Genomic DNA, 22,441 nt, shown 5'->3' on the forward strand with positions numbered 1-22,441 from the left:
GAAGCCTCTAGTATGCATCAGGGACTAAGTGAAACATTGCATATTAAGGACTAAGAATTCATGGCTTACTAAAGATACAATGGTCCCCATCCTGATGGAATTTACAGTTTAATGTGGAAAGGAGACATTAAACAAATGATCCCACAAATCATTAACTACTTTTTGAGATTCAGAAGGATGAGTATAGGATATTCAACAGGATATAATTAACCTTCCATCATCAAAGCCTTGGCGAAGGCTGATACTTATATTCAAACACCACCAGAAATATCATTCTTTGCAGTCTTCAAAGACTGCAAAAAATCATCAGTTTCTAGTAGCTGTGAGTATACTGTGCCTTTAAAAAAATATATAAATGAAAGGGAAATACAACTTCTAGAACTAGGTTTACTACTGAACCACTGGGTCCATTTTAGTACAAAGGTCCCTGTTTGTATTGATGATTTAAGATTCATTTGGTATATTTGGATACTAAAAAATCAATCTAAAGATGCCCAGGTGTAAATAAATGTGATAAATCACTACCTTTGAAATAGGAATGTATGATGAGGAGGCGTCTTTCCCATTAGGGCCTGCCGGGCTGTCTCATACTGTCTCGCCATAGACTCTCTTTCCTAGGCAAGAAATATGATTTAAAATTATATTAATGTTAAAAATATGTCAGATGATTAAAATAGCTATAATCATTGTCTTCTTGCTCAAGAATGCCAAATGCGTGGAAATAAAAAGGGAAAAAACATAGGCCTAAAAAACAATATTTGTTCAGTGGAAAGAAAGAAAACTTTATAAATAAAATAGAAATATTTTTATGAAGACTACAATTTAATATGTAAACTTTTATCTGGCATCTAAATAATAATGAGGCAATTTTTTATTAAGATATCATGTTTATATATATATTTTTATCTTTCTAATGAGATTATCTCTCAAGGATACAGACTATTATTGTCTTTTTAGTTTTACCAGATCTTAGCACACCTAGTAACTAACTGATTGAATATATCCAACGACGTTAAGTATGATCCTGAAATAGGACAGATTGGGAGGTCTTCCTCCCGTGTTGCACCAACACCCCATCGCCATCACTAAATACTTGGTGAGCATTTGATTATGGGGATACATAGATACAAAAAATATAGTCTTGGGACTTCCCTGGTGGTCCAGTGGTACAGAATCCACCTTCCAATCAATGCAGGGGATGCGGGTTTGATCCCTGGCCAGGGAACTAAGATCCCACATGCCGCAGGGCAACTAAGCCTGCGGGCCATGATTAGAGAGCCCTCATACCACAACTACTGATCCTGTGCGTCTCAACAAGAGAGCCCACGTGCCACAACTACAGAGTCCACATGCTCTGGAGCCCACATGCCACAACTAGAGAGAGAAAACCCACATGCCACAACTAGAGAGAAGCCTGTGTACCGCAACAAAAAACCCTGCATGCTGCAACTAAGACCCAATGCAGCCAAAAAAAAAAAAAGAAAAAAAAAACATAGTCTCTGCATTCAAAAGGTTTATAATCTGGTGTAAAAAGGCAACTGAAAAGAGGAAAAAACCAAAGATAGCACATGCTGTTTTATAACTATACATGCTGTTGAGAAATTCTAGGTCAAGCTTTTGAAATTGTTCCTTAGACACATGACACGAGAGCTAACATGCAGACTCATTGAACACAGCCTCTCAGGTGGATATTTGATTGCCAAGACCATTTTACTGTTCCCCTGACCATTATCTCTGTGGTTCTGTGTAAGCATAATGAGAAGAAAATGTCTGCTGGGTAGGAGGGAGGGGATTTATAATGGGATAAGAAAGGAAGAAACAAACTCTACTTACATTTTACCACTTAAAAACTGTATTTTAAATAGTTCCATAAATACATCTACATTGTCTCATATTACTATAAAAGTACTACATATCAACTAAATCCACTGTCTTATTCTCATGTTGATTTGTTATTATTTTTTCCCCAAATCACTCTATACTAGTATATACATTTTCTATTGTGATTTTACTTTATACCATCCTTATTTTTTTCCTATGTTGATCCTTGATCTAAATTATATCATGACTGGGAAGATGACAGTGGTAGTGGAAGCATAGTTTTTGGACCTTCCAGAATTTCCACGTAAAAACAGATATAGCAACTAAATAGCAAAATGAAAACATATCAAACATTTATAAGAAAACTAGCTGACAAGCTCTCCTCAAACCCCCCAATACAGGTGACAATAACCACAACACCTGCATGGTACCAGTGTCTATGTAAGAGGAAGCCAAAGAAAGCAACAGGGTGACTAAAAGACCTGAGAACAGGAGAACCCCAAGATAGCTAAGAAGTATTCACTAGGAAACACAGCACGACAATTTGGAAACCACGGCTGAAACACAGGAGGGGTTGTTTCCATTCTAATAGTAGGTAAGAATAAGGGGTCCACAGTAAGTTCTGCAGGAGCTGGATCAACTGTGAATTCTTGAAACTAATTCACTAGGGCTTCCTTCTAAGACAGGGTTTTACACTAAAAAAAAGCTGATGGGGGTGGAATAAAAATTAATTGGGAAAGAGCAAACAGAGACATAGGAAAGAGGAAATCTAGACCAAAGTGGGAGAGTGGAACAGAGCCAGGAAATCTCAGGAAGGAAACTGCCATATACCTTGATACTATTTGAAAAAAACCACCTTCCTTCTATATGTTTGAGAAAATGAATTTCACATAAAAATGAGAAATTTTCCAGTCAAATCCAATGCAAAGTTATTATAAGAAATAAGAGGAAAAGGAGAATAACATCTCTGTACACAATGAAGGGGCAACAGATAAAAATTTGTAATCTACGATTTTAAAATAAACTAAAAGACATTAAGAAAATGACACAAAACATTAAGGAACAAATAAATTACCATTTTACAAACTCACAAATGAGGTGCTGGAACTCAGGAAAGAATTAGAATATACGGGGAAAAGTCACTTAGGAAATGAAAACTAAACTAGAAGAAATACAAGAGTGAATAAACACAACAAATAATGACTTAAGAGAAGTAGAAAATGAAGGAAAAACTTGAACCTCAAAAAAAAATGAAGAAAGAGGTAAAAATATTCAAGAGAAAATGACAAATATTTAAGATAGACAGAAGGTCCAACATATCAACAATAAGAGATCTTGATAAAGTAAACCAAAACAAAGAAACAGTATAGACACTAAAAACTACAATTCAAGTGTAAAGTGTAACAGACTGTTATCAACGGGCAAGAATGCAGGAAATATTTTTCCCACAGCCCTTTCTGTATCTAGTAGAGAATAAGCTTAGGCAATAAAACAACTAGAGAGACACTGACCTGAGGTCTCATGATGAGTATTAAGTATGAAGGTATTTGATAACTAAGACAAAATGAGAGTTAAAAGGGAGAGAGGATATGAGGGCATGCTCTGATAGTATAGCTATAACGTAATCACAAACAATGGCGGAAGCAACATTTGTAAAAAAACTTTTTTATAAACTGTTTTCAGTTTTTATAATGGTGCTGGTAGTATTTAGTATTGTTATTCTGAGACTCTTCTGTGTGTAATGTGATTAAAACAAACGAGAAATTTAGTAAGATATTATAATTCTATCATCACCTCTATCTTCGAGAAGCAGGACTCTCAGTGTGGAGAAATGAAAAAATATGTAACAGAGAAGGAGTTAAGTAAAAATCCTGAAGTCTTGAATCCAAATTGGAAATATTAACTTGAACTCATGAAATATTTTATCTATCCACAGACTAGGCCTAGAAACAATGGCCACCCCAAGAGCAATGGGCATTCCTAGCAACCATGATGTGTTCTTTCTTGTACAACCATCTCCCACTTGAAGAAACCAAGACTTCTTGGACAAAAGATTGATTCCAGGTCTAGGACAGGTAATGAACAAAAGAGCATAGACTATCTTGTCATACCAACCAGCAAGATGGGTCATGTTAAAAGGACACAGGTGTCAACCTGCAGAAGCTCTAGCTGGCCAAAGGTAGAATAACTTGAGTTTCAATAAGGATAAAAAATGCAGTGGGTGGATAGCCTTCAATATGCACAAATCAAAATCATAATGATTACAAATGATATTTAAAAATTAGTTGGTCACCTTCAGAGAATAACAGGAAACCAATTCATTATCTTGAAAAAGGCAACTTGGACTGCGGGTCCTACATGAACTGTACCACTTGGTAACTAGGTGGCAGATAAGAGAAGTATCTCTTTATAGTGTTATCCCAGCTAATAAATATAGTGTTGAACACCATGCCCTGAAAAATGAACTGAGAAGAAAGCACTTTTCTCTTGGAGTCGAAATAGACACTTCTAAGCTGTGTAATCTCTGACAAGCTCCCTGAGCTGACCTGCCTCACAGTAGTGAAAGAAAATAGTGCTTAGTAGACATGGGGCCCAATATTTTGTCATTACAGGCCCACTTTCTCACTGGCCTTCATATCTTTGGGTGCTTTTTGGATTGCACTGGCCTCATCTGCCACACACATACATTCACTAAACTGGCTTTGAATGAATTGGTCATTCAGCAATTTGTTTTCTAGAAAATTGGCTTTCAGTAACTTGGCCTGCCTCAGGAGTAAGGCTGTCCCCTAAGGAGATCAGAGGAGCTGGTTGGAGAAAAAGATACAATTGAAGTTCTGAAAATCAAGCTTCTCCTAGAAGGCAAAGATCTGCTCACAATAATTCCACAGCAAAAAAATCTTCACACAAACACACACATAAATATACACTTACCCAACCAGTTATGACATGTGGCTATGTGACTACCCAGGAATAGGGCTGGTTTTCAGAAGACACACACAAAACCAGCTCTGTTATTTTGTAATCACATCTTGACATGCACGTGGTGACAAACCACACACAAGGAAAGAGTAGAATATTAGAATAGAGGGGGTAAACTGAAAGACCTCACATATGCAGTGAGTTTAAGGTAGGTTTCAGGAAGAATGCAGTGTTTAACATAAGTGGAAAGGGTGCTTCTGAAAGAAACAGGACCAAAAAAGCATTGACAATGGGAATTCCTATTTAGTCCATCACTCTCAAATGGCTCTCTTGATAGTTTCTACAGGTAAATATGAACACATTAAATCTACAGTTAAGACCCCCGAAAAGCACAAACATCTCTTTCTTTTTTTTTTTTTGGAAGATTTATGATATAGGTTTTTGACAGAGATAGTTGCAATTACTTTCCTCAATCCACCATAAAGTTCCAAAAATACATAGGGATTTATGTTGGGAAAGTAAACGAATAACAACGTCTCCTAAGGGTTGCAATAACGGGTACATGAGACAATTTACACAAAAGCCCTTTCCAAACTATCAGTGACGTATAAAGGCTATTTATGGCCTCCAATATAATCATAATATCTCACTAAAGCTTCTGTGGTGATGATCTTAAAAAGGTTTTGCTCATTTTGCAGCATTATAATGGCTAGGCAAGAGGTTAATAACTTACAAAATATCTTAAAATTTGATAAATACTTAAAATTTCAAAATAGCATTGAATTCATAATCTTTACAAGAAAACGAGGTACTAAAAATAATCTTAGGCAAGTTCACCCCATATATATGACATTGACAATTAAGTACTATCTTTGCTCTAATTTTTGAGGGGTGAATCTGTTGGTTCTTGGGGGATTTGATTTGCTTTTCTATGAAACTACTGTTACATTATATCTGCCCACCCTCTAACACAGGACACAGTAGATTTCTACACTAGGCTCTAGATGCCCTGGATTATGGGGGCTGAACAGTTTCTCAGGGAGGTGACAACAGGTAAGGAGTGACACTGGACATGTTAAAATTTCATGAGAATTTTTGACAACATGTGGTCCACATACCTGCTCCCCTCCCACCACCACGGTGGCCCCTCTACTCTCGCACTGCGTTTTTATCATACCCTCCACTCTCCAGCTGCCCCATACTGTTCATTAGTTGTTGTTTTTTTTTGTTGTTGTTGTTCATTAGTTTTATATTGAGATGTTGGAGATGAATTACAGCTGAGAACCCACTATGTGTGTGTGTTGTGTGTGTGTTTTTCATCTATTCCTCTGTCCTTGCTCCTGGGTACCTGAGTGCCCTTGACCAGAGAAAAGCTATCTTTAGGGACTTCCCTGGAGGTCCAGTGGTTAAGACTTCACCTTCCAGTGCAGGGGGTGTGGGTTCAATCCCTGGTTCTGGAGCTAAGATCCCACATGCCTCGCAGCCAAAAAAACCAAAACATAAAACAGAAGCCATATTGTAACAAATTCAATACTTTTAAAAAAAATGGTCCACATTAAAAAAAAAAATCTTAAAAAAAAAAAAAGAAAAGCTATCTTTAATTAGGCCTGAAAATTTTCTAACAGGTAATATTCAGATTTGTCATATTTAAATAAATCACGGACGCCCACTAACAGGCAGAGGGTGTGACTCAACGGTGTGTTTCTCATCGGTGTGTATGATGTTGTGCTGCAGGACAGTCTACCTGGGACACGAGCTGGCTCTGGTTGTCAAGGCACGGACTTATCGTTAAAGAATAAAGGTGGGAGGGTGGGAGGGAGGGTGACAAAAGAGGGAAGAGTTATGGGAACATATGTATATGTATAACTGATTCACTTTGTTGTAAAAGAGAAACTAACACACTATTGTAAAACAGTTATACTCAAATAAAGATGTTAAAAAATAAAAAAAAAATAAGAAAAAAAAGAATAAAGGTGGCCAAGGATGTGTGCTCTGGAGTTTGTACAGTCTGGCTATGCCATGTCCTGGGAGGTTAATAAAAGACCTTATATTTGAAAGTCTAAGCTCCAAGAAGCATAAAGCTGTACAGGACAGCAGGTGCAGAGAGAAAGTGGTAGACTGACTTGAAAAGAGCTGGGTTTCCCAGGACTGCAAGGACAGAGGCTGATGGGCTCCGCACATCGAGTGCGCTCCCAGGGTGTGGCGAGATCTTGGGGGTCGGCACTGGGTGGACGTAGGAGCAGGAGAGGATCTGGAGAATACCAGAGCCCCAGGCTCAGAATGGAACTCGGGTTTTCAGACAAGGAACATCTCCATGGTAACCACGATAGTCTGGAGACCAGAGGCCCCTCCCTGAGTTTCTAGGATGACATAAACCTCAGGATTCTTGAACTTAATCCAAAGAATGGGGGTGATGCCCACTCCTAATGACTGATATTTGATTTCCCACAGATCCTGGTAGGTGGGAACAATTCCAGATTTAATTTATTTTGGATAAATAAATAGGGTATTTCCTGTACTCCAGTATCATGGTACAAATTTATATTATTTTTAGATGTTTAGAGTGCACCCATCCCCTGCTGCTTCTAAGAAGCCAGAATCTGTATCAAGTGGCCCTGCCTTTTGCCCTGCCACAGGTGACAGGACAAGCAGTTTAATTTGATCTGTGTGGTATGGCTAAAAAGTCCAGCCGTGCCAATTAGATTGCTTTGCTTTCCACAGTATGAATTGAAGAGACAGAGAGAAGTGGCCAGGAATTGTGGGCATAGAGCCACAGGCAGAGAGCCATGATGAGTCAGGGCTGGCACGTGTGCAAATGAGTTCAAATTATGTGGGAGGGAAGCTGAGTGAGAGGAGGAGGCCAGCCAGGAGAGAGAGGACAACAGGGTACAGGAAAAATAGAAGCAGAGATGAGAGGAACGTGATGCCTTTGGGAGGCACTTTCCAATTCTATTTCTGGTTCCTGTGAGATCTGTACTTCATCCCTGCTCACGATGCACTGTGAATCCACTCATCATATTTTTTTTAAATAACGGAACTACCTCTTACTTAAGGTGACTTTAACGGGTATCTGTTCCTTGTACTTCAAACATCCCATTCTTACGACTTAATCAGAGCAGAACGTATAGCTATGCCCATGTACACCACGGCCCTAGACTTTTTATCTGAAGTAACCAGTCTGATTCTTGTGACCACTGCCTATGGTTCTGACTTTAGAAGACGATGTGATTATTTGTTTAGAACAGGCAAGGCTTAGGGAAACACGACCAAGGAGTTGACAACCAAATCGGAAGTTCTGTCGCTTCTGAGGCAATGGCAACGATTTGGGTCCCTGTGTTCCCAGAGCGTCACAGAAAAGCCATCACAAACAGAAAAGAGCGTGACCTAATACGAAGGTAGGGCCAACTTCCGCATATCCTGACTTCTCTGAGTTCTCAAAGAACGGGATCCAAAATGAGTCATAGGATGGGTCTAAGTACTGCAAGGTTATAAGACATGGACTCTTTGAGTGGACTCACTTTGAAGGCTCAGCACAAGAATACTCAAAATTATATCCCAACAGTAAAGCAAGTTTTCCCTTGAAATACATATTCTACAGGATTAATTCTATGTAGTTCTTTTCTATGCTTGTTAAATAGGAGAACTGAGTGTCAGAACTTCCACTAGGAGCCTGGGGGAAAGACACTCAAAAAAATCTACACTGTATATTCTGTGTTTAGAACCCATGCCTATTCTTAGAGGTGTAGAAAGAGGGGGAAAAAACTTGTCTTCAGCTGACACCAGTCAGAGGACAGTTTTGGTGAAACTTAATAGCCTTGAAATATCCAATGCCCTTTTTATCGGATTTCTGTAATGCTCAGTTACAGCTTCCCTCACCCCTCTATCCCTTCTTACCGTTGGCATGTTTTTGCCTGAAAGATTGGCCCATAATTTCACAAAGTAGTTTCTGTCTGCAAAATCCAGGGACTCAAACTCACTCAAAGCTCTAAACTTCTCAGAAGTCTTTTCAGGTTTCAGCTGAGGTTTCTGAATATCTGTTAGGGAAAAAAGTAAAGTTTAAAATAAAAGGCATAAAACTGGATAAAGCAACTTTCTGAAGTAAGTGAATGTTTTATACCTGGATTTGCCCAAACACAACAAAGTGTATACTTAAAGTCTGTGCATTTCAACTTGAAAGTAAGATAACTAAAAATTTATGTCTCAGAACACGATAACAATAATAATAATTATTGAAAATTATAAAGTCAGCCTGCAGCACCTAGTAGACATGTCCTGGGAGTACCCTTAGTGTTCAAATAATACAGACTTATGAATGGAATTAAAGGAAGTAAAACTTGACAAAAACAATGGCTTTCAGATACGCAAGTGAAAAGTCCCCTTTATAATTACTTTCCATTTGACAAAATTGTCTTAAAAGGCTAAAATCATCATCATCATCATCATGCAACACTAAGAAAAAACTTTTTAAAAGAATGGAGTGGATGATGAGGTCAGTATTTAACAGAATTTACACATAAATACTGTCTAATGTTCCCTGTAAAACATCAGAATGTCCAGAGGCCTAGAATATGAAGAATCTAAATTTCTATCACTGCTCATGTAGAGCGGGCCCATACCTTTGGATTTATTAGGAACATCAACACTTTCAGTATTGCTATAAAAATGCCAAAATAAATAATCTCCACATCTACGCTAGCCAATATGGCTGACCGAGCAGATGTGGGAAGCTATCCCCACCCAAGACAAAATAAATAGTGGATAATATATAACAGAAATTTGTTTTTATCACATAGCAAAACTGAAACCAAGCAAGAAAAATTTCCAGGGGCTGGAAGTGAAGTGAAGATTCCAAGTCAGAGGAGTGGAAAATTGATGCCAAGAGGTCAGAGAGCACCTCAGGGGCTGAGGTTTCTGGACTGAGAGGCGAGGCCAGTCCCCTGTGTGCTTAATTTACGAGGCCTGGGCTCTCTATTAGGCGAGAAGTTGGAAAGGGAGTGTCTGGAAATCTCAGCCCACAGACCTCAGGACTTAGCCTGGGCACAGTCTCACCTGGACTGAGGGTGGAGACACCCGTGGGAAATCAGACCTCTACTCCTGGGCTGTGTGCTGGTATGGAATCTGAAATTGAACCCCTACCAAACTGTGGCAATCCCCAGCTGATAAAAAGAAGGTACAAGCTGGACCTCCCTGGTGGTCCAGTGGGTAAGAATCCACCTGCCATTGCAGGCGACACGGGTTCAATTCCTGGTTCGGGAAGATCCCACATGCTGCGGAGCAACTAAGCCCACGCACCACGACTACTGAAGCCTGCACACTCTAGAGCCTGTGCACCACAATTACTGAACCCATACACCACAACTACTGAAGCCCACATGCTCTAGGGCCCGTGTGCCACAACTACTGAGCCCATGTGCTGCAACTACCAAAGCCCGCACACCTAGAGCCCGTGCTCCACAACGAGAGAAGCCACTGCAGTGAGAAGCCCGTGCACCTCAACGAAGAGTAGCCCCTGCTTGCTGTAACTAGAGAAAGCCTGCGTGCAGCAACGAAGACCCAGCACAGCCATAAACAAATAAATTTTTTTAAAAGTAGGTAAAAGGTGTTGCAGACAAGTAAAAGTATTGAACCATGGTAGGGAAGCCTAAAGCTCCACAACCCAGCACCAGTCTTGAGAGAGGGCGAGAGACTCAGAAGATGAAACAGATGGGTGAATCCACAGCCAAGGAATTCCAGGTGATAGAGCATTCTGGAAAGGAACATTGAAGTAATTATGTTCAAAACAATCACAGAGGTAACAGGACACGATTATTATGTGGAAACATACTCTGCTAAATCTTCATAATGGAAAAGCCATTCAACCTGTATCGGTTGAGCACCTACTATGTGCCAGACAGTGCTCTGGGTGTTGGGATACAGCAGTAAATAAAAGGTCCTTGACCTGCGGGACTTACATTCTAATGTCGGAGACAGACAATAACACCAGATAATGTCAGGTAGTAGTGATAAGTGTGATGAAGGACCAGGCAGGCAGATAAGGAGATAGAGTGAGAGACAGCATGATGGCCAAAGGAAGTCCGCCCTCAGATAGTGACATCTGCACAGTGATCTAAAGTCATAAAGAAGGAGGGCATTCAAATATCTGGGGCAAAAGCATATCAGGCAGAGAGAGTGGCTTTGTATAAAGACCCAGAAGCATGCTTAACACAACTGAATTACAGTAAAGAATTCAGCATGGCTGAAACAAGGCAAACAAACTAACAACCAAAAAAGAGATGGAAGGGCTGAATCTTATGCTCTTTAAAAAACAAACAAACAAACAAAACCAAAACACTTGTCCTCTTGATGGGACTCTAAGAACAGGGCATTGTGAAAAAGACCAAATGAATTTGAAAAAAAAAGATGAAATTTAAAGAAATAGAAGGTATTTTATATAATTTCCATAGAAATGACCCTCTCTATGTATAAAAGCTTATTTAAAATATAGTATATGTTTTTGTGTCAGGGTTCCTTCTTCCAGCTTTCTCAGACGTAAGCCAATTGTACTAGGAAGGAAACAAGCCAAGTTCTATCTGATGATACAATGCAGCTGTAATTCAACAGTTTAATGTCTTAATGGTTTCTCAGCAACAAAACAATTTGGGTAATAATAACATGTTTAGATTACTATTAAACTACATTGTAATACTACCACTTTAGGGACTCGGACTCCTATAATAAAGAGTTTCATACAGTTCTTAATATAGTTTCGAATGTCTTAATACATTAATGAACAAGAGATCTTACTTCTCAATTTAAAAAAACAACACAGTTACGAGTGTTATAATACCCTGCAATGAAGTTTCTTAAAGTGATCTTATTCAAAGTATCTAAAAGTCAACCTTGAGGCAACATTAAATTCTATATATAAGTTACTGTACACTCCACAAAAATTACCAAGTTCTTTGGTACATAAGCTAGTTACATTTACTTAAACACCTACAATGAAGCATAAGTGAATTAATGATGCATGACAGATTTTCAAGTTATTTTATGGATTGGTATCATTACCAAATGTAAGAAAGGAAATAAATGAAATATCTGAAACAACCAGAACTACATCTCAAATTAATTCAAAATAACTTAGACCTTTTGTTTAGAATTATATCTCTTTGCAGTCAAGTGAATTAAAATAATATTCGTATAAAACATTTTAAAAGAATAACCACAGAATCCAACCAAAATAACAAATGCAGAAGCCATGCACCTAAGATAAAACATTTGTGTATATTTCATAACACATTATGACACAGACTATATAGGGCCCTTTACTGCAAAAAAGGAGAAGAGAAAAGATACTGATGATCTGATATTATAGGCACCCAGCCATTTCAATAACTAGCAATAAAATTAGAATTTGGGGGTCATATTGTACATATTTTGAAAAACAAAAATCCCTATTTTGATAACCAATTTTTCTACAGCAGTAAGATTACTTGTATAGCAAAGCAACTAAGTCAATCTCCTGTCTAAAAACATGAGACCAAATTAACATTTAAATAAAACTTTGCCAAAAAAAAAAAAAAAATCAGCACCAGCGTTTGTCTCTCTTTGAAAACACTTGGAAATGTATGACTTGGAAGTAGGCTTTAATTTACATACAAAAGTTCTCAGATAGCCAGAATCATTCACTTTTTTCCCACTCAAATGGGGCTTAAAAAACATGTTTATTTTGGTAGCAGTGAGGTTTATTTAAATTAGCAAGAGTAATTTATACTACCATGATTAAATACATACACATATGTAAAATGTAAATAGCTATAAAAATCCCTGTAAAAGTCTCAATGCTGAAATATGTAACCATAAAAAGGACCAAAAGCAAATTAAAACATAAAAATCTGCTACACAATTTAAAATAGTTATTTTTAATAGGATAGTTACATAATTCTCAGTAAGGGAAACGCTCAGTTCATTAGAAAGTATTATCACAAAACTGAAGGGGCCAAAAGAAGCCATTTTTTCCAGGACAGAATTAAATCTTATAAATCTTGACTATCTGTGCTTCTGAGAAAGGAATAATAGCAACTAGAAAAATAATCATTTCACATAATATCCATAATAATTTTCCATAGCAAAATAAGCTTTTATAGTAGAAAGCTATCCTATAGTAATAATGTTCATGCTATACGTGATAAAATGAATGCACATACTAAACTATTCTAACAGTAAAGTGATAGCACTTTATCACTTTGAGTGTCCGATCAAAGGAATAATCAGCTACTTAAACAGAGAACAGATTCTACATCAGGACAAAGGAAGCATGTGAGCGTGCCTTCTCACACAGAAAGAATGAGGTACAAAAAGAATGCTTTTTTCCATTGAACTTCATACTTTGAAATGTCTTCAGTAGAGCTGAACTAATGGGTTAAATATTTGGACACTGTATAGAGGATGTCCTAAATAAAACAAATAACAATAGTACCCTGAATTTCAGGGTTTATTTTGAAATGAATGAGTTTATCATGAAGTAGTTAATTGACCCTTTGAAGGAGAGAGGATGTAGGACAGATAAATTTCAAGAGTGGAAACTTGATGCATAAGATCTGGATGTGTACAGAATTTGGGATAAGGAGAGGAGAAGGAAACGGTAGCTATGGCTGACAGAAAATAGGACAGAAACATTCAGGGAGCTGGAACACAAACTAAAGTCTTCCTCTCCTTTGAGCGGTACGTTTGAGAACTAAATTTCCGATGTGACTTCCACCCAACCCTACAGCCCCACCTCTGCTAAGTGTAGTTTTGGTTTGCAAGAGCTCATCCTTCAAGAACAACATTTTCAAAGATGTTTCACTGGTCACTTCTCGAGCAAAGACATCTTTTGTCTTTCTTCCCTTTGCTGTCTTTGTGCTTGGAAACCAAGGGTCTTTAGATCTGGTAGCAGGTAGAAGCCAGTCTCTGTTTCAACCTACCACAAAAAGAAAACAAAATGCCAGCTATCTGGTAGTTTATTCCTGAGTCAAGTAACTTGATGCCATTTACCATTTAACCAAGATGAAATACAGAATGTAAATGCCTTTGATATTATCAATGACATAATAACAATAAAAATAATAGATAACATTTACTGAGCATACTATGTTCTAGGTGCTATTACAAGTCTCTTCCATGTGTATCACATGTCAATTTCATAATAACCTCGGAACTGATGTCTCCTCACTCAATTCTCCAAGCGGCAATGCTACCTGTGAATGTGCGTGAAAGAATCTCTTGATCTCAGTAACATTTTCCTGAACTGCCATTTCTTTCCAATATAATCCTAATTCTGTTTAAGGCCCTTTATTCAATTAAGATTGTCAAAATTTTTAAAGGATTTTCAGAGAAGACCGCACCATTTGCCAAATATCTCCACCAGTTTGAACTATGTTGTCCTTTCCAGTTAAGGATAAAATGCTACTGGGACTTCCCTGGCGGTCCAATGGTTAGGACTTCGCCTTCCAATGCAGGGGGGTGTGCGGGTTTGATTCCTGGTCAGGGAGCTGAGATCCCACCTGCCTTGTGGCCAAGGAACCAAGACATAAAGCAGAAGCAATGTTGTAACAAATTCAATAAAGACTTTAAGAATGGCCTACATCAACAAAAAACAAACAGAAATTTTTTTTAAAAAAGGATAAAATGTTATTAAATTTTTTTTTTTTACTGCTTACATGTTAATGCTAACAAACACTCATATAAGTACTTACTATGTGCCAGACATTGTTCTGGGTGTTTTTCAATATATTAACTCATTTAATCCTCACAATAATCTTGAGGCAGGTACTACCATTATCTCCATTTTATATTACATGAGACCTTTGTAAACTGCTCAAGGTCACACAGCTAGATTGTACTGGAACTGGAATTTCCAATGATAATTTTGACTCAGTGTTACCTGAAAATCATGAATTTCTAAGGTTACAAACTTTTTAAAAAAAGGTCTCCAGCTTTTGCTAATCAGGACTGCTCTCTCATCATCACATTTGAGATGAAAGATTTGGTGGTCTAACATTATTTATCATCAACGCAAAGAAACAGTCTCTTCTTATTCTCTTTTCTGAATGCCTGGTCAATAAAGAAATGTGATTTCTAGAATGATGTCTTTAAATTCATTTATGGACAGACTGTGATTTGGAGGAAACTTTAGTAAGGAGGTGATTTTCAGTGTTGTCGTGGAACAAAAGGAAAGGGAACCAGCTAAGGACTTAGTGCTTAAAACAGTATCGATCAAGATTGGTTTTTTTAGCTTTACATAAAAACTTTATACTATGCATAAAAATTTTCAATATACCTTTATCCAGAGTCCTAACACTGACAAAGAGCATAACTGCTAATACACTGAATTCTTCTACTGTCACAGAAAATAATTCAGTATAAATCATGCCAATCCATCCCACCTCACTTGAAGGTAACCTGGGCAGGGTAGCATCTGGTCAGCAGGCCTCTAAGAACAGAACCATAGCAAAGCTCCTGAGCACTCAGTACAGCGTTTTTCAAAAACTGCAGGCTGCAGACTAAATCGTGAAATCAATTTTTTTTTTTTTTTTTTTTTCTTTCCGGTACGCAGGCCTCTCACTGTTGTGGCCTCTGCCGTTGCGGAGCACAGGCTCCGGACGCGCAGGCTCAGCGGCCATGGCTCACGGGCCCAGGGGCTCCGCGGCACGTGGGATCCTCCCGGACCGGGGCACGAACCCGCGTCCCCTGCATCGGCAGGCAGACCCTCAACCACTGCACCACCAGGGAAGCCCCGTGAAATCAATTTAATAGGTCATGACCAGTGTGCTAAAGAATTAAGATCGAATAGAACAGAAAGTATCAGAGTTTATCACCACAGTGAAGGTATTTCATTATACCTTTGTTTCCTATGCATGTAGGTCCGTGTGTAGGTCATGATATTATGAGCTGTATCCCTAGTTATGGGTTTTGGACTAGAAAGTTTGAAAGCCACTGATCTAATGAGTACTAACTCTGCAATTTTCTAGTACTAGGCTCTCTATTTAATAAAATAGGCTGCCGGGTTCTTCAGAGCCAGCCAGTAGAGCTAGTTGTAGTGAACAGATCACAGATTATAAACAGAACCTTAAATTTCAGCCAGTCCAACTAATCACCCAACCTAAAGAGACTTTCTGTGAGATTCCCATCACAGATAATCTTAGTTATGGAGAGAGCCTGTCTGCTCCTCGGTACATGACTCTGACTCCTAGAAAATTCTCATTAAGCCAAATCGAAATAGAACATTAGGGTGCTGCTCTCACAGGACAGTTTTTCATGTGCGGGAATTTACTTCTATATAACTTTTTCTGAATAAACACAGGCTTGTTGTAGAAAATTCACAAAATACTAAAAAGCATAAAAGAGAAAATAAAAATTACCCATAATCTAACAACCCAGAGCTGACAACTGGAATCATACTAGCTTTACCTCCTTAACCTGCTTTCTTCCTAATAAGTAACAAATATTTTCCTCTTCCAAAATTCTACAACATGATTATAATGGCAACGTACAGCTGAACCAGAACTTTTGGCCCATAACTTATTTTTGAAACCCCATTAGCGGGCTAAATTATTTCCAGGTTTTACTACAAAGACATTAATATGCACACCCTTGTACATACCTTGTTTCCTTATAGCTCCTGGATTAGAATTGCTAGGTTAAAGACATGCACTATTTGAAGGCTTTGACAGCTACTGTAAAGCTGTCCCCAGAAAAGCTGTGCCCATTACCTTCTCAATGATGACAGACAAAGTGCATTGACCCCCAGCCTCACCAAGAATAGGCATTTGTTTTCCATCTTTGCCACTTTGGTACCCAAAAAAGTCTATTCTGTTTTGACTTACAGTAATAGTGAAACTTAAAATACTTTTTGACATATTTTTTGGCCATTTTTATTTCCCCTTTTGTAAATTACTACCAAATTACCCTTTGTCCAATTATTTTTTGAGGTTTGAAAAGAAATGATTTAGCTCTTTAAATATTTGAAGAAGGCTCTTGCACCCAGTGGAATTATCATCTCTGTTGATTTGAATACTAAATGCCAGACTTCTTCTAAAAAGCTGAAGGTTGTATTAGCTAATGGAATGACTATGAAGTCCACAACGTTCTTTTTTTTCCCCATAAAGATCACTTTGCTGAGGAACATAGCATATGAAAGTGATATGAACTTTGTTTGTAAATGTAGATGGAAAATGACAATTTTTAAATATTTATATTCTATAATTAAAAAGCAGAAGTTCCCCTTATACGGAGAAAATCAATAATAGCTGTTAAAAAACCTCTCACCAAGGGAGGAGTTGGTAATCTTTTCTATTCCTTTCCTTGAACAACAAAATGTCCAGCTGCACTGAATCTGAGATGTTTATACGACCAAAACACAAACACGAACCTGACACCATCATGGACCCCAGGGAAGGGCGTCAGAACTTCTTCCAAGTCAAAAGAAGGGAAATTTGGCATCTCGCTTTGCATTAGAACCCTAATGAAAATGCAGCCCCAAATGTCTTAAGGAGCCTCAGAAACAGCTGCCCGAGGAGAAGACCAAGGAAATTTCTAAAGTTTTTCACCTAAGTGAGGTACTAGTGCCTCTAAAATGCCCCATACACAGGTCATAAAAGTGGGTGGGTATCCTGATTTTCCTCCTCTCTTTCACAGTCCGCACTCCGCCTACATCCAGTCCAAATATCTTGAATCTGCCTATTCCTGCCTTATTTCAGGCCCTTACCATCCTGTCAGGACTAATGTAAAAGCTTCCCAGCATTCCTCCTGCCATCTACATTGCCCTCCTTAAAGTGATCCTCTATGCTGCCTCTTAGAAGCAGATGCCTCTAAGATAAACAAAACTTCACCATTCAATGGCTCCCAATTGTCAGAAGATCAAGTTTCCAATCTCATCAGCACAGCACAATGTGCCCTTTGGAGCTAGTATACTTATAGCTCTCCTGACATTTCGGTCCAGAAGATGCTACGCCTGCTCTCCCCTCCACGCTTAGGCATATGCTGTTCCCTCTTCTGAGACCTTCCCTTCTCTCACGTCAGTCCGCTGACTGCTCTGCAACCTTGAGGACTTGGCTGAAAGGATGACTTCCTCTTGGAAGTGTTTTCTGATCCAGTTCTCACATCCCAGCCTGAATTCAGTGTCCTTTCTTAGTCTTCTTATGGCTTTCTGGAAAAGTTAATAAATGAGTTTCCTTCTCTATTTGATGCTAACCCTATCCTAGTGTGCTGTGGGGCCTCCAGTTGCCCTGATCACACCTAATGAACCCTCCTATCCGTATCCCTTGATAAGAGAGCGCTCCTTGAAGTGTCCTCACCATCTTACCCTTATGTAGAAACTATCACAGTGTCTGGCACATACGAAGTACTCAATCAATGCTTGTTGGGGGACTAGAACTAACTTGAGAAAAATAAGTTATGAGATGTTAAAAAATTCACCGTATTCATTTCGTCTTGGACAAACCGGATAAATCAGAGGGTAATTATTAGTATAACATAGGCTTCTTCATTACACAAGAAGAGTCCTGCATCCTGGATTGTAAAAATATCAAATTTCCTCTACTGCACTTGAAATAACACTTGACTTATGCACAAATTTTGCGGACACATGCTCTTTGTGTAAGATAAGACACGTTTATACAGACATGTAGTCATCAGTTACATTTTTAAAATACAGGATGCCAAACACAGCTTAACATGTACACATAGTAAGTACTCAATAAATATCCTGTAAATTCTTAAGAGTCGAATATTAAACTGGCTGCTTTGCTTACGGTTATTCTCTTTTATGTGAACGCTAGGGTTCACAGGATTGAACCCAATGAGTATATCTAAATGTGCCCTGTCCCCAGCCAGAGTAAATTGGCTGCGGAATGAGCATCTGACCCACGCTGGGCCAATCAGAGTCCTTCCCTGAATATAATTTTTTTAAATCTTAGGACCAAGAGGCATGTGAGTTAATCCCTTTCTGGTAGTGGGAGGTGCCAGATATAAAACCAAATGTAAAATTTAAGAGCTACTCATGGTCATATTCCCTGCCATGTGCAGAAACTGATATATAGTCATTTATATCACAGAGATGAAGCCAACACGGAGAAAAAAACACAGATGAGAAATGATGAGAGTCCTGGAGATGACAAGATTCTAGGAGATGACAAGGGTCCAGTAGATGACGAGAACACTGGAGATGATGGCAGTTCTGCTCATGTTCAGAGATGGTCCCCAATCTCTCTGAGGTTCTGCTGCCCCTCTGCCCTCCCCAGGGTTTGGCTGAGTGACATACTCCCCTCCCTTCTAAAAGATTCACATAAGCTGGCTCAGGCTGGATTCCTGTCACTTGCCAGCAAAAGAATCCTGATGGTATGAATAGATAAATGAAAAACTGATTCGCCTCAGTTTTGTCCCTACTAATTCTTTTAACCAGCTGGTTTGGCGTAACGAAGGCGTGAGCTAAGTTACATGAGGTTCCCCTTCAAAGAGAGAAGGAAGGTGTCCATTTCAAACAAAGTAAGTTTCAGGCAGTGCAAGCCAACGCAAATCGGAAGCCCTCGCTCACTTGTCACGGGCGTAGAAAACCTGTGCTCTTCCCACAAATTAACTGTGGGTTTGGAATGTTTGTGGGAGAGACCAAGACCCAGAAACTGCAAATGATTCCTTTCTCAGAGTTCTTTCTGCTTCTGGACCCCTCGATAACGCAAGAAACATGAGAGAATTTTCTAATCTAAAAGTGAATTTTCCTAATGAATAAAAGAAAGCTTAATTGCAATTCAGCGCTGCTTCAGCCGGAGCCTGAAGTCGTGTTGGAATCTGTCCAAGTCTGGACACAAAGCCTCCTTGCTGGCACCAACCTCTGAGACCAGCGCTCTCTGCTGGAGCCGGGGCGCCGCTTGCTGTTACGCTCCCCCCACCGCAGGGCTGCTCTTCCAGGCTGTGAGGGTGAGCCACAAAAGAGGCACACATGTGCAAAGATGAACTGCCTTCTAATAATCCAGCGGGGGGGCCTCCCGTCTATGCTGACTAGGGGTTGCGGAGGGAAGCCGGTGTACAGACCATAGCGCCCTGGCCATAGCTTTCCATTCTGGATGGCGCTGCTTTAGGGGGCGCAGACGTTCATGACCTGGCATATTCCTGGTGGCCCCGGAATGGCTTACACCTTGGTGCTCTGACTGCCCCGAGCTCACAGCCTTCCGTTCCGGTTGCCCTGCTGCCCAGCAGACGCCTGATTCTGGGGTGCTCCCCTGTGTTCCCGGGTGCCTCTCTCTTTGGCTTGCTGCCTGGAAGCACCGTCCCTTTGGACAGAGCTCTCTCTGGTCTGACTGGTTCCCCCGATGGGCTTGAGTCTCTTTGACAGGCTGCTGGGCGGGGGCCACACCATGCTGCTCTGGGGGGATCCGAAGCAGCCTCTCCCTTCTGAGACCTTCCCCTTCTATGAACCTCTTTTTTTTTTTTCGCCTTGGATGCTCTCTGGCAGCAGAAGCATCCGGTGCTGACTCTGCAGAGGCCTCCTCACTCTGGAGAGGTCTCCTTTGTGGGGGATGACCCCCTGGAGCTGGTTGATCAATGCTGAGGGTAGTTGTAGTTTCTTGAGATAATCCTCCAGAATTCACTCTTTTCAAAGACGGTCCTTTCTTGGACGTGGCTACACTCTGAACCAGGTCATCTGCGAGGAGGCTGGCATGGGCCTTTCTTCTGGAATGATGTACTTTTCCCCTTCTCTCTTTCTGTGTCTGGGCATCTTTAGGCAATGGTTCAGCGTGGGATGGTTCAGGAATGGCTGGCATATGGACTTTTCCTCTCCAGTCCCCCTGAGGACCCCGAGGAGGGCTGCGGTTGGGGTGGCTGGGGGCCTCTGGGGGAGCCGGCTTACTCTGGGATTCTGGCTGCAAGGATGCCTCGTGGCCTCCAGGTGGTGCCCCTTTCAGCTGTGAGGGCCCTTTAGCTGTCTCTGTGGATAGGGTTTGTTTTTTTTTTCTTTTCTAGCTCCTGTCTGCTGTACTGGCTCTTGGTTTGGGGGCAAGGCCTGTACATCTGGAATCTTCCTGCTGCAGGAGCGGCCTGCCTTGGGAGCTTGCCTCTCCTCTGCAGGCCTCAAATCATGAGGAGCGGCCCCTGTGTTCTGAGGCAGCTGTTCTGAGAAGGGAGCGGGATTCGAGGGAGCTCGACTACCTGAACCCCCCCCTCCCTCGGGCGGATCGGGGGCAGCCTGTGGTGCCAGCTCCTGTGCCAGGGGGCTGATCAGGGGGAGCTTCACCTCCTTGACTTTCTCTCCCTGGACTCGCTGGGGACCGTGGCCCGGATGGGGGCTCAGGTTGCGTGGCTCTCCGGAATGGGGGGTGCTGGTGGGAGGAAGTTTACTGGGGTCTCCTTCCTGAGCTGGCGGGGGCCTGGGAGAGGGAGTCAGTTTGATCTGAGGCTGTTCCGAGGGCCTCCTGTCTGCTGGGTGAGGGGAGTTTGGGTGTGCGCCTCCGACTCCGGAGAGGAGCGAGGACCCGGGGCTGGGGCAGCCTGGTGGCAGCCAGCCGGCTTCTGGGAGGCACGGTCACTGGGTCTTCCCTGTCCTGGGTCTGTTTGGCATTGGTTGAGTCCTGGGGATGTGGCAATTCTGGGTAAGGAGGGTCAACCCGAACAGCTTCTGAGTTGGGGATTCCCTCCCCCAGAGGTTGTCGAGAATCTCCCAGAGATGGTCCAAGCTTCTTGGCCTCGTCGGGGCCAGAAGGATCTCTCGGAGGATTATGATGGGATCTGCCGGGTGGAAGACTGGCTGACCCAGTTTCCTCGTGCTGGGTTCTCTGGGGGCTAAGGGATGCTGGGTCAGGTCCCTGTGGAAGTTCAGAGCGGAGAGGGCCAGTGGGGGTTACCTTGGCCTCCCCTGATTCTTCATCCTGGTCCAGCTGAGGGCTGTGGCCTGATGGTGGGTCAGGGTGCCGAGAAAGCCCTTGGGAAGGAGTGATGGCAGACTGCCCCCCTTCACCTGCTTTCACCTCAGATGTCGGGGCCTCATTCTCAGGGAGATTTGTGGTTACAGTTTTTGAAGAAAGATCTGATTGTCGAGCAACCCCTTCCTTCCAGTTTGGGGATAAGTCTTGGGCCTGCTGGGGAATACCGAGCGCTGATGAGCTGGGCTGCGGCGGAGGCACAGCGCTGAGCTGGCTCTTGGGAGAAAGCTCTTTTTGATGGGTTGCTCCCTCCCGAGTCAGCTCCTGGTTCTGGGAGGGAGCAAGGCTCTGATTTTTAGGGATCTTTGCAGGAATCTGCATTCCAGAGAGATGCTCTGTTATCTGGCCATCTGCTTGCAGTTTCGCCAAGCGCCTTGGGGATGGAACCAGGTGTGCTGGCACCCCGGAGGCAGTCTTCTTGCTAGAGGCAGCTCCTGCTTTAATATAAGAAGTTAGCTAAAAACATCTCAACAAATGTGACGATGTAACTTTAGAAATTAATAACCAAAAAGATCTTTTCTTTTTTTTTTTTTGCGGTACGCGGGCCTCTCACCGTCGCGGCCTCTCCCGTTGCGGAGCACAGGCTCCGGATGCGCAGGCTCAGCGGCCATGGCTCACGGGCCCAGCCGCTCCGCGGCACGTGGGTTCCTCCTGGACTGGGGCACAAACCCGTGTCCCCTGCATCGGCAGGCAGACCCTCAACCACTGCGCCACCAGGGAAGCCCACTCTGTACCCAAAATTACTATTTTATACACGTATCTAATGG

General features: G+C 41.2%; 1 protein-coding gene across 2 annotated transcripts in view; it reads right to left on the reverse strand.

The window, feature by feature from the left end:
* Window positions 1-22,441, reverse strand: part of LRGUK (leucine rich repeats and guanylate kinase domain containing) — a 114,829-nt gene that overhangs the window by 13,260 nt on the left and 79,128 nt on the right. For both annotated transcript variants that reach the window (XR_010842080.1, XM_059074411.2), the window contains exons 16-17: window positions 8,635-8,774; window positions 526-614 (exon numbers count right to left, since the gene is read on the reverse strand). Coding sequence is in view for 1 of the 2 variants with exons in the window: in XM_059074411.2 (XP_058930394.1) it covers window positions 526-614; window positions 8,635-8,774 (229 nt within the window). In the remaining variant the exon portion in view is untranslated. The remainder of the gene's footprint in view (window positions 1-525; window positions 615-8,634; window positions 8,775-22,441) is intronic.

This window comes from Kogia breviceps, chromosome 9, assembly GCF_026419965.1.
Source record: "Kogia breviceps isolate mKogBre1 chromosome 9, mKogBre1 haplotype 1, whole genome shotgun sequence".
NCBI lineage: Eukaryota > Metazoa > Chordata > Mammalia > Artiodactyla > Physeteridae > Kogia > Kogia breviceps.